Raw genomic sequence first — 24,109 nt, 5'->3', positions numbered from 1 at the left:
TTTAATTTTTTTTTTTTTTATGCGGTACGCGGGCCTCTCACTGCTGCGGCCTCTCCCATTGCGGAGCGCAGGCTCCGGACGTGCAGGCTCAGCGGCCATGGCTCACAGGCCCAGCCGCTCCGCGGCATGTGGGATCTTCCCAGACCGGGGCACGAACCCCTGTCCCCTGCACCGGCAGGCGGACTCTCAACCACTGCGCCACCAGGGGAGCCCAAGCATCTCACTCTTTATACTCCTTTTGCCTTTGGGATTAGATACGCAATGCATCCAGTCTCCCAAAGCCCCCTTAACCTTCCCAGGGACCCCCAGTGAGCTCTCCACTGCCTTCTCACCACGGCCAGCACGGCGCTCACGGCACTCTGGTGACCCAGGAACTGACCAAGCTGCTGTCTCGACTCTGGGTCCCACAGCCCTACAGAGCCATCACTGGAGCAGGAGACCTGCAGAGTCAGAGGGCAGAGGAGTGGAATAATCAGCATCCCGCCAGCATTTCTCTATACTTATAATGTAGGGTGGAGGGCTGTAAGCCTTGTGATTAACAGCAAGGGCTGTCCTGGGTTCAAATCCTAGTTCCACCATTCATTGCTTGGTGACCTGGGGCCAGTTCATCTCTCTGGGCCTCAGGCTTCTCATCTGTTCAACTAGGATCATGACAGTGTACCTACTGATATGGGGCTGAAGCATCTACGTAAAGGACTTAGCAGGATGCCTGGTACATAGTGAGCATTGAATAAATAGTAGCTATTGTCCTTGTTATTAACATAATGTCAGTCAACAACAACTTTCTCTCACCCCGACAAAGGTGAGAAGTCTGCAACGCCCAGGAGAGATCTGGCTGCCTAGAAGTCAGGGGTAGGACAGACAATGACAAGTCTATTCAATTGCTACTCATTTCTTTTTGAGAACAACAGGGACTGCGTTGGAAAACTAGGCTTTACCAACGCTGAGTGCATAATTTGAGACCCATTTTTCACTTAGGACCAAAGAAATCATAGCACTACCTTTACCTGCAGACACAGGGCATCCTAAGCCCTTGGGGAGACAGTTCTGTGTTCTTGTTAAGAGCACGGGCTTTCTTATCATAAAGTTTACTGGCTCAGCTTCTTCACTTACATGACCCTGGAAATGGTCTTTAATCTAGCTGAGCTCGATATCCTTGTCTATGAAATAGAGAGAATAGTAGTATCTTCTTCACAGGGTGTTGTAAAGACGAAATGAGGCCATATATGCCAAGGGCTTAGTCCAATGTCTGGCACATACTAAGTGCTCAATAAATGTGAGCTATTATATTGGGTGTTAGAAAATCACATACTGTATTATAAATGGGTATTAGGAACAGGATGAGGTGGGATGTGTTGTCCTCCCCCAGGAACCCTGCTGAGCTTTGTGCCACCCCCCACCCCTTCACTCACCAGGAGGTTGTCTTTGGTCCAGGCACAGCCAGTGACCCAGTCTCGGTGACAGGCAGAGAAGGAGCAAATCAGAACAGGGGCTTTGGGTGTCCTCACATCCCAGCAGAGCAGACTCTGGACAGGCCCCAAGAGAGGAAGCCATCAGGACCATAGGACACCAGGGCCATCTCAGGCAAAAGGTTTCAAGGAAAGAGGGAATATCAAAGGAGGACGGGTGGACAGATCCCGTACAGGCCATTGAGCAAAGCAAAAAGCTGGAGGAAGCAGTGGGAAGTGAGCTGCTCAAGAATCCAGGACCAGAGGGGCTGGGGGCCCACGGGGAGGAGGGCCCTGCAGCTCACCCGATCCCTGCCCCCGGTGGCCAGGCTGCATCCATCGGTGCTGAAGCTACAGCAGCTTACGGGGCCCTCGTGTCCCCGGAGCTCAGTGCCACAGGGAAAGTCTTCTGTCTTTTGTGGCAGTGCCAGCAACTGCCTTGGCCACAGACGCACTGTGAAGTCCTCTGCGTTAGAAATGGGGAGAGAGGAAGATTTTCTGAAAGAGGAAGTGACACAGGCCTGGGAGGCCAAAGACAAAGGCAATCATGGGGGCTGAAGGTGATGTCTGAGGGCACAGCTCCAAGGGAGGGACGCCGTGAGTCCCACCCAGGCCCTGGACGAGGATCATTCACCACGTGAGGCACAGGGCAGGAATGCCAGGCACTCCCAGCTCCGGCTCTGCGGCCGTCCCCTTCTAACTCCCGACTGCACCTCCACACCCTCCTCTCCTAGAGTGCACAGTGTCACTTTGAACAAGCCTCTTACCTAGACAGGACTAAGGCCATTTTCACCTTAACGTCTCTCTTCTCCTAAGGGAGACCCATCCCTTTTACACAGCAAAATCTCCCACTAGGCAGAAACTCAAAGGGTGACACTTTGCAAGTTGTAAAAAAAAAAAAGTTATATAGGTGTGTGTATTTTCACGCACACATATACACACAAATCGAAGAAAGGTGTTAGCACATTTGAAAGGAACAGTGATTCACGACCCTGCCCATGCCCTCTGCCCAGCCGTACCTGAGGCAGCAGCCACGAGTTCCTGGGACGTGGCCAGTGCCAGCACAGGCTTCCGGTGTCTGGACAAGAGCCAGAGGGACTGAAGGGAGCCTCCCTGGAGCATCCAGCCCTGCAGGGCCCCATCTTCAGCACCACTCACCAACACCTTAGGGCTGAGCCAGGCCAGTGCAGACACGGCCACATCTAGCGCTTGACACTGAGCCCCCTGGGAACCTAGAGAATGAGGGACAACAACAGAGTAAGACGCTCAGAAAGAGGGCCAGAGTTGGGGGAGAGGGCCCTTTCCAGGCTCGGACACTCCAACCCTTCTCCCTCCGGTACCTGAAGAGATGGTGTAGATCCGAATGCCATCTGCTCGGTACCCAACAGCCACCTGATCGCCATCTGGGCTGAGGGCCACGGAGAGGGCAGAAGAGAGAGAGGGGCAACCTAGGCGCCCACGGGGACGACCCAGAGACCCGGACCACACCTGAACCTGAGGGCCAAGAAAGGGGCTTAAAGATAACCTACCCCCCCCATTAAAGTCCTCCTTCCAGAGACTCGTCCCCGAGAGCTACTGTGCACACACCGCACCCCCTCCCCGTAGCACAAGCTCCTCCAGACTCCTCGGCAAAGGCGCCACCCTCCCCCAAATAGTCCCACACCTTTGCAACCCCTCCTCATAGCCCACCGCCAGCCCTCTGTAACCTGACCTTGCCATCCTCTCCAGCCGTCAGTAACTGGCACCCAGCACGCAGGAAAAGGGCGGCAGTAACAAAGCCATGGTGCGCAGGAAAGGCAGCCAGCCGTGTCCCCTCCTGCCAGACCCAGAGCTCCACCATCCCGTCCAGCCGGCCCACAGCTACAGCCCGCCCAGACGCACTGAAGGCCAAGGCGCGGACAGAGGCTCCTGGGGCCCCCAGTTCCTGCATGGAGAGGTAGAAACTGGAACGTCAGGGCCCTGCTCTCAACCCAAACTAAGAGTGACCCAGGATGCAGGTGTCCGCCATTTCCCGCTCTCCACTCCCACCCTCCCGTGCTTCCTTCCCCAGGGCCACCCGGCTCCTCTCACCTTGGTGACTTGGAGCCCATCCACCTGGAAGAAGCTGAAACTGCCAGCCCAGCTGCCAATGGCTATCACCTGCCCCTCTGGGTGGAAAGCGATGCAGTTGAGGGGCTTGGGACAGGCGTGCTGGGAGGCCAGCTGCCCGCGGACCGTGTCCCACAGCTGGACGAGAGAGAAGGGGAGGAGGACTCAGGGTGCTGGACACAGATGCCTGAGCCGCTCACTTCCAGAGCTCCAGGGGCCACCTTGTCCAGTCCCCTGCCCTCAGCAGGCCAAGCAGCTGGAGCCTCTGCCGCACTGAGGAGAACGATCTCACAGGGCTGACCCCGAGTTCAGGGCCGCTTGCACCACCACAGCCCCCTGGTCCTTACCTTCAAGCCTCCCCCCAGGCACACGGTGGCCAGAAGCCGGCCGTCTGGGCTCAGGCAGCAGCCGGTGATCCGGTACTGGTGAGCCTTGATCTGGAGCACCCTACCCCAGGGAGACAAGGTCAGGGGGCCCCCCTGGCCACAGACTCCCTCCTCGTCCCCCTCCCCCTGGGCTTCCAACAAACAGGGATGGCCCTCACGCTGAGACGTGAGGGGCCCCTTACCGACAGCCGTGCTGCAGGTCCCAGAGCTCCAGGAGCCCGTCAAAGCCAGTAAGAAAGAGGGCGTTGTCGGAGAGGAACGAACAAGAGGAGACCCCACCACAGCCGCTCACCACAGACCTCTCCTCCTGTGACAGTGAGCGGGGAAGCGCACTCAGGACACGCCCCTGACCAGTCCATGTCCAGCCACTCCAAGCCCCAACCAGGAAGGAGGCAATGGCTAGAAGGGCTGGAGCCCTTAGCTCTCTACACTCCCTGCTACGTCTCAAACTCTGGCCCTCTGGTCCCACAGCAGTAGCCCCTGTAAAAAGTGCAAAGCTTTGGGCCCTACTCCAGACCTAGGCCAAGCTCGAACAGCTTCAAGTGGGACCTCCCGATCCAAGTGAGGTCCAAGTGACCTCCCGATCCAAGTGGGACCTCCCGATCCAAGTGAGGTCACATCGTCCCCCTCACTTCGAACCCCGTACATAACCCCGAGTCGCAGAAGGTTTGGTGCTTCTGAGGCGGGAATGACATCACACACACGCCTATGGGGGGCGGGGGGTACTGACATGGGTGGAAGAGGAGACGGCGGCTGTGGCTGCAGAGCCCGCCTCTCCCGCCTACTGTACTACCGCCCTCTCTCACACGCACTCTGCTGCCATTATTCTCAGCAACTTACAGGGAACATGCCCCCAGCGTCTTTGCCCGGGTTCCTCACTCAACCCGGAACGCCTCCCCGTCTCCACCCTACGTCCTCCAGTAACTGCACAACTCACTTAGCTCTTACCTATGCCACATGGCTATGTTTTGGTTCCTTTTTTACCTTGTATGCCTTGTTTTTCAAAAAACTGACCACCTGGTGGGCAAAGACAATGTCCTAAGCCCTGTGTTCCTTGCAGTGCTTAGTATAGTGCTGAATCAAACAGGGTGATAACTGGTGGGTTTGGCTTGCCTCAGGCTTCGGGGCAGGACGTGAGGCTCTTCTGAAGGTAAATCCCACCCCGCCTTGCGTGTCGTACCTGCCAGGTTCTCAGGTCCAACAGGTAAACCGTCCCACTGGCAGTGCCCACAGCTGCTCTTTGCCCATCGGGGGAGAAGGCCGCAGCTGTGGGGGGTGAGGAAACTGCCAGGGACAGGCTGGAGCTAGAGGAAGAACAGCAAGAAAGGGAGGAGATGAGGAATGAGGGGAAGGAAGAGGATGGGAATTCGTTTCTGCATTTCTGGGCCTGAACCCCCCTCTCCACGGTGACTGCGGTCTGTTCTTTACTCTCCAGTTTCAGAGAGGGCTGCAGCTTGCTCTCTGGCGGGTTTGCCAGCATCTGGGTTCAAGGGTTTTACCTTTGCTGGCCCCTCAGGGTCTGGGGTTTATTAAGCCAACGTAGCATGCGCTGGAGGTAACATCGCTGGGAGAGCTGGGGGGCCTGGCGGCAAAGGGGCGAGCACAGAGGCTGGTTGGCCGCCTGCTGGTGCAGGAGCAGTGGGTACTGGCTGAGGACTGAAGCCTGCTGCCTCAGGAAGGTGTGAAATACAGCAACATCAGCCTCAAGAAGCTTCTGTTCCTTGTCAGGGACTGAGGAAGCTATAGAAGAGATGTGGGGTGTCACTGGGGAGCCAGCCTGGACCCCCATTAACCCCAGCACCAAGTCAATCATATGATGTGTCTAAAATGCTAAGTCTCAAAGTGTGGCCCTCTGGTCCCACATCAGGAACATCTGTTAAAAGTACGAAGCTTTGGGTCCCACTCCAGACCTAGGAAACCAGAATCTGGGGACGCAGGGATCAGCAGTTTCAACAAGTTTCCCAAGTAATTGTATGCCCACTAAATAAAGTGTGAGAGCCTCTGGTTTAAGAGACCTAAGCAAAAGGTCTCCCAAGAATCACATGCTTACCCTCTTGCCTTTTCACCTTGGAACAGAAATTCAACTGTTCTTTCCATTACACCTCCCTCCGAGCAGGCCGCCCCCCATGAACACACCCAGGAGCCACTGCTTGGAGAAGACTCCACCCAGTAACTCATCTCACCATAGAGGGCATGGGCCTCCAGGAGCTGAGACATCAGACCCAGTTCCAGGTGTGCAGCCACCACGTGGAGACTGGTAAGGAACTTTGCAAGAAAGCCACGGTTCCCGCTCTGGAGCTGGGAAAGTCAGACTGGATTCATTAGGGATGTGATGAGGCTGGTGAGGAGGGACCGTCTAGTCTTGGACCCTGTCTGTGCAGCTAAGACCTAGACTTAGGAGCTGGGACAAAGGACCTGAAGGACGAGGGCAGGAAAACTGACAGGAGAAAGGTACACGGAGTTTGGGAAGGGGGTGGGGGTGATAACGGCAGTGGAGATGACGGTGGTGGTCATGGGGGAGAGGGGTCTCAGAAGAGCCAAAGAAGTTCCTTGGGAGAGGGTGCCTGTAGGATCCGGGGACTAACCAGGTGATAAGGCAGGTCTCCCAGAGCTTCAGGAGGGCAACTTCGGAAGGCACCTGAGGCATCAGGGTCACACGTCTTCCAGAGCTGAGCTGCAGGTGTGGGTCACAGGAACAGGCACTGAGACGGGCTCGGCCCTGAAGCATCTCCAAAGATCACATCCCTCAGGCTACAGCAAGAGCCATCCACCCCCTGGGGTAGCAGGTGAGGGGGCCAGCCGATGTGGAGTACCAGGTCCCACAGTCAGCGTCCCGGGGGTTCACTGGGCTGCAGTCACCTGCGATGAGGATGTGTGCCGTCTTCTCCAGCTCTGGCCTCTTCCCATAGCGACATTTAGCGGCTGTTCTCAGGGGCCCATCACGGAGGCAAAGCCGGGCACCAGGGCGCTCCAGGGGTCCCTCCCCTAGCAAACTGATCCCGTGTGAGGGCGAGAAGGCAGGACAAGAGGGAGGAGGCCTGTATGTGAGCATCTGGCACAGCTGTGGGTTCCCATTCCCACCTCAAACAGTGGTAACTTGAGTGACAGCCATTCAGGGTCTGGGAGACAAGTGTTAGGGGCTATACGGAGGGAAGGGTAGGATGAAGGGAGGATCACATGGGGCCCTGGCTCAAAGACAGGGAGGTACAGAAGTCAGTGGGAGCTCAGCTGAGGGCACCTATACCTGCGCAGACTCTGGACGAGGTAGGCAAACGAACCCATGGGGTAGGGGTCCCCGCTGTTACCAGCAGCCACTGCTTCTTCCCAGGTCTTGGTCCCCCCGGGAAGTATCCGCCAGGCACTCAACACTCCATGCAACTGGTCCACGGTCAGACCTAAAAACCCAAGCTCTCTGAGGCCCTAAACCACGCAATGTACCCATCCCCATGACACCTAGTCCCTCCCTGCACCGCCTGCTGAGGCCCCAACTGAACTAAAGGTCATGCAACCCCCCAGCCCACTCCAAGTACTGACCGCTGCGGGTGACCTCAAGCGTGGCCAAGGCTTGGGGAAAGACATCAGGGCCATGCTCTTGTTCCAAGGTGCCCAGGATGTGCTGCAGCAGCAGAGGGACGGTAGCGGGCAGGGTCCGGAGTCTCTCAGACACCTGGGAGGGGACAGGGAGGGGCCTCAGTCAGTGAGGGGAGGGGGAGAAGCAGCTTTGGTTGTGGGTAGGGGAGGGGACATCAGAAAAAAAAATGCGAAGGGATGACAAGGAAAGAGCAACGCTGGTGGGAGAGAAGCAGGGCTTGGGGGTGTGGATGCGGAATGGGTGATCACAAGATGGCAAAGGATGAGGGTGGGAGAAAGAGGCTGAATGGAGACTGGGAAGTGGGATTAGGACTTCGAAGATGAAGAGTGAGCGTTCACGTCCTCCACTGACCTGCTCAAAGAGCGTGAAGAGCCTCAGGTGATCAGTGACCAAGCGCAGGTAGAACGGCAGGGCTGACCCCCGCTTCACCAGCAGCAGCTGCATCTGAAGACTCAGAGACTCAGCACAGGACCAGCGAGCCTGGCCACAGCCAGCCCTCCACCCCCTGCCCTCCGTCCTGGCACCAAGCCCAGTGCAGGGCAGCTTCTCCTCTCAGAGGCCCCACCATGGCATCACCTCAGGACACAGCCATCCCTGCCCCGCACTGCTCTAGCCAGCCAGCCCCGCTTTCAGAAACCCCCCCGCGGTTCAGCCTACCCCATTCGACAGCCACAGCTTTCTCCTCCCCTCGCCCGGACAGGCCCTGGAGAGGCCATTCACCAGGAGAAAAGGAATGGGTGACATTATAAGGAATCGCAGTTATCTTATTGACAACTTCCCTCGGCTGAGAAAATGAAGGAGCTGGTCTGTGTGGGGCGGCTGCTAGCTTCAGCATCCAGAGTTCTCCCAGCTCCCAGATTCACCCCACACACCCACCCGCCCTGGCCTACACCCAACCTGGTTGTTGAAAGGTGACTCTTCCAGCCGCTTCCCGTACAGAGCCAGCTCCTCTCGCACCAGCCGGGCCCGGGCAGATGGCTCCAGAGGCCCCAGGGCCACCACATGGGCACCTTGGCTCTGCTCGAGTGTCTCCCCCAGGCTGGAATCACTGGACACACCCAGCACCAGGTGCACCCACTGTGGGATTCGGGCAACAGGGTAAAAACGTTGAAGGAAGAGGAGGAGAACGCTGTTGGAGAGGTCCCTCTCCCTGCTGCATCCCACCCCACCTCCTTCTCACACTTACCCGGGGAAGGGTCTTAGGGATCCAGTCCGAGATCAGCCGTCCGCGCTTGTCCACCAACCTGTCAGCCCCATCGATGATCAGCACCAGAGGCTGGCCAGTTTTCAGGGACTGAGCAGACTTGGGGAGCAGCCTCTGCTGCAGCTCCCACACCAGGCCCCTGTGTATGCAGGAGGAAGACCAAGGTCGGCAGGGGTGGTGTCACGTGCTATCAACAAGGCTGGGCTGAGTGGGGGAGAAACACACCGGTATGTGCTGGGGAGGGCACTTGGCTCTTGCAGTTGGCTATGCAGATAGGCACAGAGGCGTCTGAGCAAGGTGAGGACGAGACCCTGGTCAGGGCGGGCCCCTGAAAAGTGGAAGAAGACTAAGGGGGCCACCGTGGCCCCATCAGGAGCTTGCAGGGCTGACACAAGGGATGCCTGCATGGGAAGAGACCAGAAAACATGGTCACATTTCACATGCACAAGCTTCCTGTTTCCCACCTCCTTAGCCCTCCTGAGCTCACGCAGCCCTCCCTCCTGTCCAGGCCTCTGAGACTCTGTACCAGGAAGGTGGTCTTGCCCTGTCCCGACTGCCCGGTCACCAGGCTCAGCCTCCCCCGGTGGCGCCTCAGCTTCTGCACTGTGTCCTGAAGAAGGCGCGGTCGTGCAGGGCTCGGTGGGTTCTTCAGCTGCTGAAAGGCGGCCTGGACCAAATCATCATCCTGGATGGGCACTGGCTGTTCCGGCTGGGCCGCAGGCTGAGAACACATGGGGCAGTGACTACCTATGTTTCCATGCTCCTCAGGACCCCAGGCCTAAAACTCACTGTGCCCCCCCACCAAATTACCTCCCACCCAGGACTACCCGGCCCAGCCTAGCCCCTCTCCACTCCCCTGGCCACCAGAGCTCCTGCTGACCTGTAGGTAAAGCTTCTGGATCATATTCCACACGTCCTGCAGAACCAGCTGCCCAAACGTCTCCAGCTCCCCAACATAGGGCCGGCCAGCTGCTACATCACCCCACTTACAGTGGTATCTGCAGGAAAAGCGAGCACAAGCAGGGTCACAGCGGGCCGGGGCCCCCTCACCACCTTGCTCCGTGCAGGTGTTCCCTACCTCTCCCAGCTCACCTGCGACAGGTGATCCCTTCCTGTCTGCTCAGGTAGCTCTTCAGTTCTGAGAGCCGATGGGCAGCCTCTTCCGACTCAGAAATAAAGTCAGACTTCCAGGCATCTGGCACAGAGCTGACCACCAAAGACACCCCAAGAGCGGGGCTGGATTCAGACCCCAGCCTCTCTCCGTCCCCGACCACCAGACCTGGCTGTGGTTCCCTGAAACCCCTCAAGGGGAGATCTCCTGCAAGGCTGCTTTGGTGCTGCAAGGCAAGCCCTCTGGTCCCTGTTTCTCCATTCTAGGTCCCCCTCTTGTGCTCTGAATGTTACGGACAGAAGACCCGTCCACTGAGCCTGTCTGGCCTTCTTTGGAGACTGAGGCCCGGAGGCAACAGAAGGTACCTGAGGAAGCTAGAATCCCGGAAGTAGATGAGAGGCTGGGCAGAGGGCTGCAGGCGGAGGCCCCGATTCAGGAACTGCATCACCTCCATCTCCGTCACAGAGCGACCTGAAGGGTACTGCTGGGCCTGCAGGGAGAGGCCAGAGAGCAGGCAGGTTCAGTCCTGGTCACACGATCCCCTCCTCTGAGACCTGCCAAGACCCCAGGGCCCCTTCATCTCAGTAACGTTCCTCTCTCCCTCCAGATACAAGCCAGTAAAATACAGCTAATAGCTAACGTTGATGGAACGCCTTTCACACGTGGAGCATTTTTAAAGTAGATTTCTAATTGTTAGAATAACCCTGCACTGTAGACATCACTGTTTCTCTTTAATATATGAAGAAGTTGAGGCTAGATTAAGATAAACCATTTTCCATAACGCTGCACAACGACAGAAGGGAGATCAGAACCCAGCTCTGTCTGACGGCAAAGCCTAATCAGCCCTACCACTTACCTCTCGCACCCCATGGCCAACCCAGAGGTATTTCCCAAAGGAATTCCCTCATCTAGGACTTGATCACTCACAGAACCTTCTACCTGTGTTTCACTTCAGGTCTCAAGGATCTGCCTGTGCAGAGTCCCAGGGTTCTAGACATACTGAGGCTTCTCGCATCCCTGCCCCAACCTTGTCTGCCTTACCCAGAGGAAGTGAGGATGGTCAGGGAGGCTGTAGTTGGGGGGAACATAGCCATAGCGGGAGCCCAGGATGCCCACAAACAGCTGCGAGTTCTCCACCTCCCCTAGGCACACTTCCAGCTGCCTGAAAGATGGTTATAGGGGCATCGTGTCAGGGAGACGGGGCTCTGGCTCACAACCGATAGCATCCAAAGAACACCCCGTACCCTTGGCACTCAGTCACCCTGCAGCCCCAGCCCTGCCCAGGTCAGCTCCCCGACTCAAGCCCCTCATCGCCGACCCAGCCCCTCTTCTCTGTGGCCCCCATACCTGTTCCGACGGGTCTCCTCCTCGGTGACGCCCCAGCGCAAGTCGATGGCATGAAGGCTGATGCAGTGGGGGGCCGCTCGGGCCTGCAGTGCTGGCAGCACGGACCTCAGCAGCAGGTCCCGCTCCCCATGCATGTCCCGGAAAGTGGAGGAAATGAAAAGCCGGACGCTGCGCCATCTGCAGGAAAGCCAGGGATCAGCCCACGGCCCAGCTCCACACGCGGGGCTGTGACCTCCCGTCAGCACTGACAAGTCAGATACAGAAGACTGCAGGGTGGGAGTCCAGCAGGCCTCCAGAGAATAACCTGCTTGTAACCTCAACTGCAGAGCCTAGAAATTAAACCCCACCTGGGGACTGCCAGTGCAAGGGGCACAGGTTCAGAGAACTAAGATCCCACGTGGCACGCGGCACGGCCAAAAATAAATAAATAAATAAACCCACTTGCCATTTCTCGGGCACTCCTCCTGTGTCAGCAATAATTATTACGCACCTACACTCTGCCCGTGAAATGCTCATGACAGCACTGTGAGGTAAGCACAAGCATTACCTCCATTGTACTGATCAAGGAACTACAGCTTAAGACATCAAGCAACTAGCCCAAGTTTCAAGCTACTATGTGGCAAAGCCAGGATGGAAAAGCCAGAGCCTGCGCCCCTAAGCCCTCTGCCTGAGCCCTGGTGCCTGCCACGTGCCTCGCATCCTAACCCCTTTCCCTAGTAGAGAAATAGGCATGCTTACCATCTGTGTTAGAGACACCCCTACCTGGGAAAGAGGAAGCATTCCTCAGCGAATAGAACAAGCAGCATCTCTACAGTCAGAATTTCAGTCTCCTGACTTTCTCTAGGTTTCGACTGAAGCCCCTCCCAATTCACAAAGGCATAAAACACAGACTGACCCACGCTGGAAAATAGGAGCCAAGGGGCTTGGAGTATTCTCTTCCAGTGGCCGGAGAGACTGGACCTCTGTCTTCCCTGGGGGCGGTGGAATCTTGAATATTTTGTCCATTTGGCCTACATGTTCTAGAAGGCGGGAGGCCCCACGCTCTGCAATGAACCTGTCATAAAGAGTGACAAAATAAATGAGAGCGAAATAGCAGAGTAAGAATCAGGAAGATCTTCCAAGGGGGCAGGGGACAAAGATATGGCAAGATTAGGTTCACCCAGTTAACTGGAGCTCCTTAAGAAGACCATAAACAGTAAATGTAGACTTGAAATAAGCGAGGCAGCAGAACCACAGGAATGAAAGAACAAAGAAGAAACCCAGTTAGAGCCTCTTCTGCTGTGTGCGTGGTTATCATAGGCTTTCTGTTGGGCCACGGGCAACTGGGCTGAATGAAGGTGTAAAGATTCAGGTTATTCCAGTCTGGGCTTGATCAGCTCGGTACCAGCCATGAAAGCTCCCTGGAGAGGGAGGGAATTGTATGAGGCTTCCTAACAGGAGTAGGGGGCAATGGGTGGCATCCAAAGGAAAAGGCAGGGGAAAAAAACAAATAAATGGGAATCCTAGTAGCGGAGAGAAAAACAAAGTTAAAAGATTTCTGGATCTGGCATAAATAAATAAAGTTAACATGGAATTTCCTCTGAAACGGAATGGAGCAGAGGCCACAGAGAATGAATAGAAGTGATGTGACCAACTCTTGAGTTGTTCCCTTAAAAGCAAACGGCACAATCTCCCATGTCCCCTTTTCTCCTTTCCTACTAGATGTAATACAAAACTAATGGCTGGAGCTGGAGCAGCCATCATGAACTATGAGGTGGAAGCAGAGTATTTGAGGATGGTAGAGCAACAGATAGAAGATGCCCAGGTCCCTGTAATACTGTGTTGTTGCCATGCTTAGACAGCTGTAAAAGAGGAATAAATTTTTATCTTGCTTTTAAAAAGGAAGTGAGGACTTCCCTGGTGGTGCAGTGGTTAAGAATCTGCCTGCCAATGCAGGGGACATGGGTTCGATCCCTGGTCCAGGAATTCCTGATCCCATATGCTGCGGAGCAACTAAGCCCCTGTGCCACAACTACTGAAGCCCGTGCGCCTAGAGCCCATGCTCCACAACAAGAGAAGCCACCGCAATGAGAAGCCCGCACGCTGCAACGAAGAGTAGCCCCCGCTCAATGCAACTAAAGAAAGCCCACATGCAGCAATGAAGACCCAATGCAGCCAAAACTAAAATAAATAAATTTATTTTTAAAAAAGGAAGTGAACAGAGCAGAGGCCACAGATAATCTCTAAAAGTGTTCTAACAAAGTCCCCAACCTCTCCAGTGTCCATCCTGTACTCACTTCAGTATCCCGTCAGTGCAGCCTGAGAGTGTCACGTCATTGGGATTCAAATCTGTGTATCTGGTAAAGGAAGAGTAGTCACTACCAGTCAGAAACAGTGCCAAGAACACAGAGTCACTGCCCCTAACATCCTAGGATGGACACCCTACCTGTGCACTTTTAATAAGGTTCTGTGCTAGGCTGGGACTGGGGTGGACCATCACGAAGGGGTATGGAGCCAGCCTGAAGACTTCAGAGAAGGTTCTAGCACTTCAAGTGCAATAGAGGTAAGAGACAGAAATGGGGAGGGGTCTGGTGAGTGCGAGTGTCCCACGCTTTGGTAGAGGTAGACGGGAAATATGGATCTCTATCTGCTGGCACTGGGCAAGGAATGTGAGCGCCCTTACAGGTAACCTGTCCTTCTTAGGAGAACACCAACAAAGAGGCACTTGGGATTCACGTGTTGCCAGAAAAGCTGTTTGGCTGCATTTATCAGTTTCTCATTTGTAGTCTGGCCAAAGACGATGACCCTGTCCACCTGTAAGATGAAAAGGGAGGGGCTAAGATGAGGAACAGAGGGATAGTAGAGGTACCAAAGAGCTCAGGACATCAAGAGGTCTCTGAGGACTGGGGAATTAGGAAAACTCTGAGGTGGGGTGAAAACAGCCTTTTCTGAGAGCACCCAGGGTGGGAAAGCCCACTCCACCCTGACTTGAGGGGCATCAAAGTAGAGTTTGGGGTTGGCAAGACATGGAAGCAACCTAAGTGTCCATCAACAGATAAATGGATAAGGAAAATGTGGTATATGGGATTCCCTGGCGGTCCAGTGGTTAGAATACCGTGCTCTCACTGCTGAGGGCCCGGGTTCAATCCCTGGTTGGGAAACTAAGATCCCACAAGCCACATGGTACAGCCAAAAAAAAAAAAAAAAAAAGAGGAAATATGGTGTGTGTATGTGTGTGTATATATATATATATATATATATATATATATATATACACAAACACATATATATAATTGTGGTGTATGTATATTTATTTAGTGTGTATATACATACATACATACACACACACACACACACACACACACACACTCTGGAATACTACTCAGCCATAAAAAAGAACAAAATTTTTCCATTTGCAGCAACATGGGTGGACTTGGAGGGCATTATGCTAAGTGAAATAAGTCAGACAGAGAAAGACAAATACTGTATAGTATCAGTTATATGTGAAATCTGAAAAATACAACAAACTAGTGAATAAAACAAAACAGAAGCAGAGTCACAGATACAAAGAACAAACTAGAGGTTACCAGTGGCGGGGGATAATATGGGGTGGGGGGGTGGAAGGTACCAAGTACTGGGTATAAGACAGCTCAAGGATGTATTGTACAACAGGTGGAATATAATCAATATTTTGTAATAAGTGTACATAGAAAGTAGGCTTTAAAAGTTATATTAAAAATTTTTTAATTTTTAATAAAAATAATAAAATTTTAACATAAAGTGGAGTTTGCGGGGGGGCAGTGTGTAGCTGGTCATTCAGGCTGACAAGAGCTGACTGTCAAACTTTTAGGAATTCTGTGAGCCACATGTTAAACATGGACCGTCATTAAATATTAAATTGTATAAGCTTATAATTGAATAAATTATATTAAAAACAAAGGTAATAAATACTAAAAAATCATTACTTCCTAATTACTTTACTACATTTCACTATTATCTACTCTTGACCTTATTTACATTTACTTTCTCTCTATTGTGGAAATACTATAAAAACTGTGCTGAGCACCTCTGAGTACCTCTTCCCCACTCTGTGTTCACTGACAGCACGTTGGTAGCTTGAAATCAGCCGTGGAAGGAGTAATTACATCATGGAAATTAGAAAATGCTATTAACCAAGACTTATTTTTCCAGATTGCTGGTTGTTAAATATTTACCAGCATGTCACTGACTAGGGGGTTGCAGCCAGCAGGGTATTGTGCATAGCGTGCAAGGAAGCTTTGAGAAATGAGATACATCAGTGTGGAGGAAAATGTTGGGGAGGGGAGGGTTTCTCAGGGACTGGGCAGTACTCACAGGGACCCTTTGGGTAGCCAGGGACAGCAAGTGCTTCCCAAAAGTAGGCAGGGACGATTCACACTTTTCATCCGACTCCTGAAGGAAAGAGACTCGTGTCATGTGGTTGCATGGGAGATGATCATTAAAAAACAAATACTATAGTCTGCTCAAGAAATCTTCAGAACTGAGGGACTTCCCTGGTGGCGCAGTGGATTAAGATTCTATGCTCCCCATGCAGGGGGCCTGGGTTCCATCCCTCGTCAGGCAACTAGATCCCATGTGCATGCCGCAACTAAGAGTTCACATGCCACAACTAAGGAGCCTGCATGCCGCAACTAAGGAGCTGGTGAGCTGCAACTAAGGAGCCCAGGAGCCACAACTAAGGAGCCTGCCTGCCGCAACTAAGACCTGGTGCAACCAAATAAATAAATAAATATTTTTTGAAAAAAAGAAAGAAAGAAATCTTCTAAACTGAGTATAACCGAGCCTTTCCTAGTCAGGCTGTTCCCAGGCCTCTGTCTATTCACATATATTTGCATGGTGGGTGTCTGACCTGGACTTGAGCTTGGAGTTTGGTGGCAGTCTTCAGGATACCTTCCTCTGCCTTAATCACAGCAGTCTTCACAGTGCCACTTCCACACAGCAAGAGATCCACCTGCTCTGTCCGTGTCATCATCATTGCAATCAACAGCAGCACATAGTTCAGAGGGGGCTGATTGGACAAGCATCAGGGTAAAATAAGACTCCCCTATTTTAGAATCCACCTTTGCCCACCCAGCTCTAGAGGCCAAACGTCTCCACTGGTTGGGGAAAAGTGGACAAAATCCCCTATTAAGATGGGGCAGCTTCAGCAGTCCCCAGGAAGAGTTGAGCAGGTAGGAGGTGGAGAAGGGCCAGGATCCCTGCCCAAATTCAACACTGGGATGTAAGGAGGTGAAAGTAACACATATTTTGGTGACAGAAATTTAGAGAGTATTAAGGACCAGCCAAATGTGAAAGGTTAGTGCTACGATCCACGAACATGCTTGAGACCACATTCTAGGAATTATCCCTAGGAACCAAGGTCTGATACTGGGAAGCAAATGCATGTCATTTATTTTAGTTCTGAGTGTTTGCCTGGGAGAACCAGGTCTGGGAACAGGATGCCTCTCAGGATCTCCAACATCCTACCAACATCACCCCATCTTTTTATTCTTTTACCCCTTGTGGGTTGCTCTTGGGAAGGATCCTGTCTGCATCAGCATCTGTCAGATAGACCAAGAGGGTGCGGCCTGGCAGCGGGGGCAGGCTGTGTTTGACGGAGAGGTTCACAGCTGTCTCCAGGGCCTGTCGATACTGAGCCAGCATTGCACGGTCATATATCCACTGTCTGCAGGCAGGAAAGAAACAGACAGGGGCTTCACTGTTTGCCACTTTGAGGCGGATGGGAAGATGAGAACTTGCCACTCAAGTAAAAGTCTTCACCCGCTCCACAGCCCATCTCCAATGTCAGTAGAGAAAACAGGGACAGAGCTTCCCTTGGCCCCCATTCTACAAGACTATCCTGATCCATTCTCATGGCAGGAGACAAGTCATCTGTAGACCCATTCTCTGAAATCGCTTGCCATGCTGACCACATCAGTCCATACTTCATGAGGCAAGATTTAACTGCTACATATTTTTACATTGTAATTTAAAGAACACATGCTAACTTCTTACCCTAAAAAAATGGCAATTAAAGGAGAAAGAATCGAACATTCATCCCACCTTCCCAAGACAATCTCTGTTTCAAAGTAACTAAATAGCTTTAGTTCATGAGGGAAGTTCTTTTTAGAGTTCTAGCTAATAAATATGGAAATGATAGAAAACCCCCATTCTGCAACTGCTAATGAAACAACTGATTTGGGCATAGACTATCAAATGGATAAACCATTAACTTTACAGTGGAGAAATCAGGCTACCATAACCTAAAAGCACTGATCAATCATCAACACTACGAGTGGGACCAGTAGGCTTCTGGTGCCTCCTGATGCTGTGTCCTACCAGGAGACAAAAATTCTGGTGGTCTTACTCATTGTGTACAAAGGATCACCTACGAAATATTCACGTAAGAAAAAAAGTTAAATCTGAATGTATTCAAGCTTTTAGAGTTAATGCCCAGGGTACATGAAATAGAGAAACAAGTGAGATGACACTGGAGAAGTAGACAAATCTAGAATATGGGATCTTCTGTGGGGCCCCCGAACCTGATTTCCACAGCAAGTCAATGGCGTGAAAACAATTAAAAGATTTTAAGAGATTTAAGTAAATCTGGGACTTCCCTGGTGGCACAGTAGTTAAGAATCCGTCTGCCAATGCAGGGGACACAGGTTCGAGCCCTGGTCCAGGAAGATCCCACATGCCACGGAGCAACTAAACCCGTAAGCCACAACTACTGAGCCTACGCTCTGGAGCCCACGAGCCACAACTACTGAAGCCCGCGTGCCTAGAGCCCATGCTCCACAACAAGAGAAGCCACTGCAATGAGAAGCCCGCGCACTGCAACGAAGAGTAGCCCCCGCTTGCCGCAACTAGAGAAAGCCTGTGCGTGGCAACAAAGACCCAATGCAGCCAAAAATAAAATTAATTAATTAATTAATTAAAAAGAGATTTAAGTAAATCTTAATAACTACATGTAATGTGTGTGTGCGTTGTTTGGATCCTGATTTGAATAAACCTGTGAAATGATACTTTTGAGACAACTGGGAAATTTGAATATAGACTAGGTAATAAATGATAATACCAAGGAATTATTTTCAGTTCTGTTAGCTATATTAATGACATTCTGATTATATAAGAAAACGTCTGTTTTAAGAGACACGTGAAATATGGAGGGGTGAAATAAGATGTATCATATTATTTGGCATTTGTTTTTTTTAAAACATCTTCAAAGGGGCACTTCCCTGGTGGCGCAGTGGTTGGGAGTCTGCCTGCCAGTGCAGGGGACATGGGTTCGAGCCCTGGTCCGGGAAGATCCCACATGCCGCGGAGCAATTAAGCCCATGTGCCACAGTGTACCACAACTACTGAGCGTATGCTCTACAGCCCGCGTGCCACAGCTGCTGAAGCCCGTGTGCCTAGGGCCCGTGCTCTGCAGCAGGAGAGGCCACCGCAATGAGAAGCCCGCACACCGCAACAGAGTAGCCCCCACTCGCTGCAACTAGAGAAAGCCCGTGCGCAGCAACAAAGACACAATGCAGCCAAAAATAAATTAATTAATTAATTTTAAAAAAATCTTCATAAAAAAAAGAAAAGAAGGGAAGAGAGGGATCAGGAAAGGAAGGCTGACAAAATCTAGATTTTCACTGAAAGTGGCTAACAGTTTCATGGGAGTCCATTGTATTATTCTCATTACTCTTGTACACGTTTAAATTTTTTCAGTTTTTTTAATCTAGAGAATCCAGCAGTCTCTACCAGTGCTATCCAGTAGAAATAAATTACAATTAATGAAATGAAATTAAATTGAAATTACACATGTAATGTAAGGTTTTCTAGCAGCCACATTTAAAAAAGTAAAAAGAAACAGGACACATTAATATTACATTTAATTTAGCCTTATATACGTATAGTTTTTCACCTCAACACGTAATTAATACAAAAATTACAAATGAGATATTTTACATCCTTTTTCACACTGCCCCGAAATCTAGCACATCTCAGTTCCCATTAGCCACACTTCAAGAGCTCAACAGCCACCTGTGGCTAGTGGCTACCAAACTGGCCAGCAAAGACATCCTGTTTGGACTGCATCCTCAGCTTAATTCTTTAACGGCCCCATGTTCTGCCACTGATTCACTGATTCAGGTGAGTCCTGGCCACTGAGTCCTACTAGAAGGTTAGATGAGCCCCGCATTTGTCTTGAATGAAAACGAATAAAGATACTGTGGATGCATCTAAAAGGACAGAGTGCTGGGACTTCACCAAGCTTACAGAACAGGTTTTATGCCTGACTTTGAGTCTGCTTGATGATAACTATCTTTACATGTGTCAAAAGGAAAAGGAAAATGAATGGGTCAGAAAATACACAGAGGAGAGAAACAAAAAGAAAAACAAACAGATATCACAGAGAAGAAAAAGAAAGAAAATGTGAACCAGAGCATAAGCAGAGAGGCACTATCATGTACTAATAGGAAGGGAAATGCTACACAGGCTGAAGGAGTCCACAGAAACCAATAAGGCAATCACAGATAAGAGTGGAGGCCCAAACACAGATTTTGTTTCATGATCTCTCTACAGGACAATGTTAAAGACAAGGTTTGCTGTGCGAGAGAAGACTGGAAACAGGCAAGTCTCAGCCGTTGGGATGACTGACAAGCATGTCATTGCAGAATAAAAGCTGGGGTTTCCAGATGACTCCCAAGCCCTTTCAGGTTGCCTCTTGTTGCCCACCCTTTGCTCCCAGATAGCACACACTCACACACACACCTGGCCTTGTGTATTTTCAGCTTCTTCCGCTTGAGCTGCTCATATATCACGGGGATCATCATTGCTGCCCGAAGTTCCCGACGACTTGGTTTGCAAAACTGCCAGGAATAGGCACACTTCTTGCCATATCTTGTGTTTTTAATTATTATCCGCTTTATCAGTTTTGTGTTGGAAGGAAGTGGCAACTCTGGGTGGCGACAGGTAAGTATCTGAGTCAGGCAGCTTCTATTCCCTCATCTTGTCTTCCCATCATTGCCTGTCCTGAGTCCTGATCCTTTGGGCTGGCCAGTGTCTGACCTCTGCCCACCCCATACCCTGAGACTGGAAGGCAAGAGGCTGAAAATACCAGTGCTGCTGTCTCATCTATTCTCAGGCATGAGAGACAAACAGGAGTTGGAAGAAGAGAGATAATACCTTTCTTTTCGAGTTGAGCCTCAAAGTCATTGATGGAATCATGAGCATTAAGGAATCTGAATGGAAACTGCCGACTGTTGATCACTGACTTCTGCAAAGCAAGAGAGGGGTCATGAGCAGAGGACCAGGAAGCATGGGGAGCATCAGAGGCTCCAGGGACCCGGAAGATGAGATAACCACTCTATTACATCTGTGGGAAGGTGAGGAAGACCAAAATGGATATTAGATAAAGGTGGAGAAGAATAAAGAAAGATGTCACGTGAGAATACGAGGAAAGGAGAGGAAGTAACAGAAGGTTCCCTGTTTCTTTTATATCAGACTCCCTCTGAAGTTAGTTAAATCACAGAAATGATCTCAGAAAATAAAAAGGAAAGTTATTATCCTCTATACTCTAAGGGATGATGAACCCCCAAACCTGTCTCCCTCAACCTATCTGAAGCCCCATATCTGTTTACAGCCCATATGGAAATAGCTTGGTGGCTATGACCTTCCCCAGCCACTAGGAGAAGGCTGGCTCCCTGCCCTTCACACGTACAGCATGCTGGAGTCTCTGGAGCACAAGGTTGTGGTGGCGGGTGCTGATTCCAACCCGCAGCAGGTTGCGCAGATTCCGAAGCATGGCCATGAAGGGAAGCTTCCCACTGTCTATGGAAGGTAGGACATAGGGTGAGAAAAGCAAACAAAGGATGAGTGAGAGAGGTCAGAGACCAGAGCCATGCAGAATGTTCAGGTTGGAGCAAATGAGGTACGAACATATGATCTATCCTACCCAAAATGTTTTAAAGGTCTGGAAAGATAACAACTGGGTTGCCTGAGCTTGGAGCAAAACCTAATCAACACTGTTTATAGGATTAGCTATTTCAATAAACAACTGAGGGTATCACTTTGCCTGCTGGCTCCAGCCCTGAGATTGGGCTCAACGGGCAAAATACATTCTCTAATCCACAGTAATGATTTCCAAAGTTTTTAGATGGCTAAAGAGAAATTTCCTAGTGTAATCTTATAAATTATATACATGTAGTACAATCATTAGTTAATATTTCAAGGCAGGATATACATTTAAAGTAAAGGTTCACCATTAACTGTGAGTGTAAATTGATATTTCAAATAGTCTTCTTGATAATTCTTAAGTTTTTTGGTCAATGTCTTGTATGAGCTGATTAAATAGTCATCATTTTTTACTTAAAGATAGGTGAGGGCTTCCCTGGTGAAACAGTGGTTAAGAATCCACCTGTCAACGCAGGGGACACGGGTTTGAGCCCTGGTCCGGGAAGATCCCACATGCCGCGGAGCAACTAAGCCCGTGCGCCTAATTCTGAGCCTGTGCTCTAGAGCCTACGAGCCACAACTACTGAAGCCCATGCGCCTAGAGCCCGTGCTCCGCAACAAGAGAAGCCACCGCAATGAGAAGCTGCACATCGCAACGAAGGGTAGCCCCCGCTCACTGCAACTAGAGAAAGCCCACATGCAGCAACGAAGCCCCAATGCAGCCAAAAATAAATATAAGTAAAATAAATAAATAAAATAAATTAAAAAATTTTTTAAATAAATTAAAAAAATAAAGATAGGTGAAAAAGGGACTTCCCTGGCGGTTCAGTGGTTAAGACTCTGCACTTCCACTGCTGGGGGCACGGGTTCAATCCCTGGTCAGGGAACTAACATCCCGCATGCCACACAGTATGGCCAAAAAAGTTTTTTTAATTAAAAGAAAAATAAAATAAAGATAGGTGAGAAAGATTTGCCCTGAAGCAGAATTTCACTTCTGTCACTTTCTTATTGTTCACTTGTCCCTGTGATATTAGTATTACCTTCAAGTCATAGTTTCTTTTTTTTTTTTAATTATTTATTTATTTCTGGCTGCCTCGGGTCCTCATTGCTGCATGTGGGCTTTCTCTAGTTGCAGCGAGCAGGCGGGGGCTGCTCTTCGTTGCGGTGCACAGGCTTCTCATTGCAGTGGCTTCTCTTGTTGCAGAGCAGGGGTTCTAGGCATGCGGACTTCTGTAGTTGTGGCACGCAGGCTCAGTAGTTGTGGCTCACGGGCTCTAGAGCGCAGGCTCAGTAGTTGTGGCGCACAGGCTTAGCTGCTCTGCGGCATGTGGGATCTTCCCAGACTAGGGACCATACCTGTGTCCCCTGCATTGGCAGACAGATTCTTATCCACTGCGCACCAGGGAAGTCCCAAGTCATAGCTTCTTAATAATCTTTTTAAGGCTTATGTAAATTTTAGAGGGTTAGTTTGGTTAATACTGAATAATAATTCTAAAGCCATTTACAATTCAAAGATAAGCTGCAACAAGTCTCATTATGCAGAAACCAAAAAAGAGTGAGGGGGCCCCATCAATGCCCTTGTGTTGTGGAACGCCTCCTTTTCCTCAAGAAGCCTCAACTATCATACATGACACATAACCATGTAACATGAACTAAGTGACTACAGGGGTTCAATCTGTATAGTAAACATTGGAAACATTCTTTCTTTTAGATAAAGGTCAACATAAATAGGAGGTGTGATATTTTTCCTGGCTAACACCCAAAGATGCGTTCAGACTACATTACAGACCAGGCCTGTTAGTCCCCACCCACATCCCAGGCACTAGCCCCACCATCAGCAGCAGCTTTCATTGGGAAAGTGGCGGTACCTTTTTTAAGGTGATGTAAGTCTCATTTGAATTATAGCTAGAAAGCTTTAAGCCTGCTGGAAGTCCTGGGGTTCTCCAATCATAATACTTCTGATTTACAGACTGTGTAGAACAATTATGTTGTATACGCAATGTAAATGATGTGTGACAACTCATGAACTATTGCATCCTCTGTCAACTCATTAGTTTTGCTCAAATGTTGCTACGTATGAAAGATTTTCTAGATCACTTTGATAAGAAATTAAGTTCAATATCATATTTATTGATACGATACTAGAGGAATAAATGAATATTCATCCTACAGATTGAGAAATTCACTGATTTCATTCCAAATAATTCATTAATGAGTTGTTAATGAGCCTCTGGTTTCCAAAGAGGGATCCGTATATCTAATTATATTTTATCTTATATTTTATAGTTATATTTATTTTATTAATTTTCATATCTATATTTATATAATTATATGTTATATAGTTCCTAAAGTACATAATTGATTAGTACATGTATAAAAAATTTTTAATATATATATACATATATTCTGGTGTATCCCAAAAATTGTTTCTGCAATAAATGATCCAGTGGTCTGGAGACCACTGGTTTAGATTATGGGCATTGGTCTCAACCAAGATAAATAGCAGTTTTAATTTTCAGAGGCAGAGGGAGGAAAGGGGAGATGATGCATACTAGAACCACCAACACATGCTGACTGCCATCCAGGCTCCTTTATCCTACTCTACCCAAAGTTGTATCAACATTGCAGAATAAGTTGTCAAGCATGTGTGTGTGTGTGTGTGTGTGTGTGTGTGTGTGTGCGCGCGTGTGTGTGTTTTAATTTCCAGGTGATTCTGATACATACAGCACTAGTGACAACCCCAAAGTGGGAGGAACGATAAGCAGTTAAGCTTTTTGGGCTGCCCTGAGTACCACCTATAAATGGCAGCTTACAGAGCAATAAAAGCCAACTTGGGCTTCTGAAGCTCCCAAATATGAAGTCCACAAAACTCAAGCAGTCAAAAGGGCTACAATCAGGTATTTTTCAACAGAAAGAGGTTGACTTCAAAGATGAAAGAGGACATAAAAGAAAAAATGGAACAGGAAGATCCTTCTATAGTTAAAAATAAACTAG

At 50.1% G+C, this 24,109-nt stretch overlaps 1 protein-coding gene across 1 annotated transcript in view; it reads right to left on the bottom strand.

Moving 5' to 3' along the window:
- Positions 1–24,109, bottom strand: part of TEP1 (telomerase associated protein 1) — a 42,438-nt gene that overhangs the window by 5,639 nt on the left and 12,690 nt on the right. Inside the window, exons 10-44 of the mRNA XM_079909538.1 lie at positions 20,883–20,992; positions 20,348–20,438; positions 19,934–20,120; positions 16,691–16,859; positions 16,044–16,202; positions 15,509–15,586; positions 13,839–13,969; positions 13,453–13,512; positions 12,072–12,230; positions 11,177–11,353; positions 10,871–10,991; positions 10,195–10,319; positions 9,811–9,924; positions 9,599–9,716; positions 9,245–9,439; positions 8,944–9,119; positions 8,701–8,857; positions 8,412–8,591; positions 7,866–7,958; positions 7,457–7,589; positions 7,167–7,317; positions 6,782–6,915; positions 6,508–6,596; positions 6,106–6,220; positions 5,422–5,662; positions 5,103–5,226; positions 4,105–4,229; positions 3,884–3,983; positions 3,519–3,674; positions 3,160–3,372; positions 2,789–2,942; positions 2,468–2,680; positions 1,754–1,914; positions 1,413–1,526; positions 333–440 (exon numbers count right to left, since the gene is read on the bottom strand). Of these exons, the coding sequence (XP_079765664.1) occupies positions 333–440; positions 1,413–1,526; positions 1,754–1,914; positions 2,468–2,680; positions 2,789–2,942; positions 3,160–3,372; positions 3,519–3,674; positions 3,884–3,983; positions 4,105–4,229; positions 5,103–5,226; positions 5,422–5,662; positions 6,106–6,220; positions 6,508–6,596; positions 6,782–6,915; positions 7,167–7,317; positions 7,457–7,589; positions 7,866–7,958; positions 8,412–8,591; positions 8,701–8,857; positions 8,944–9,119; positions 9,245–9,439; positions 9,599–9,716; positions 9,811–9,924; positions 10,195–10,319; positions 10,871–10,991; positions 11,177–11,353; positions 12,072–12,230; positions 13,453–13,512; positions 13,839–13,969; positions 15,509–15,586; positions 16,044–16,202; positions 16,691–16,859; positions 19,934–20,120; positions 20,348–20,438; positions 20,883–20,992 (4,931 nt within the window). The remainder of the gene's footprint in view (positions 1–332; positions 441–1,412; positions 1,527–1,753; positions 1,915–2,467; positions 2,681–2,788; positions 2,943–3,159; positions 3,373–3,518; positions 3,675–3,883; positions 3,984–4,104; positions 4,230–5,102; positions 5,227–5,421; positions 5,663–6,105; positions 6,221–6,507; positions 6,597–6,781; positions 6,916–7,166; positions 7,318–7,456; positions 7,590–7,865; positions 7,959–8,411; positions 8,592–8,700; positions 8,858–8,943; positions 9,120–9,244; positions 9,440–9,598; positions 9,717–9,810; positions 9,925–10,194; positions 10,320–10,870; positions 10,992–11,176; positions 11,354–12,071; positions 12,231–13,452; positions 13,513–13,838; positions 13,970–15,508; positions 15,587–16,043; positions 16,203–16,690; positions 16,860–19,933; positions 20,121–20,347; positions 20,439–20,882; positions 20,993–24,109) is intronic.

The sequence above is a fragment of the Stenella coeruleoalba genome, assembly GCF_951394435.1.
Source record: "Stenella coeruleoalba genome assembly, chromosome: 2".
Lineage (NCBI taxonomy): Eukaryota > Metazoa > Chordata > Mammalia > Artiodactyla > Delphinidae > Stenella > Stenella coeruleoalba.
This window is presented reverse-complemented; position numbering and strand designations above follow the sequence as displayed.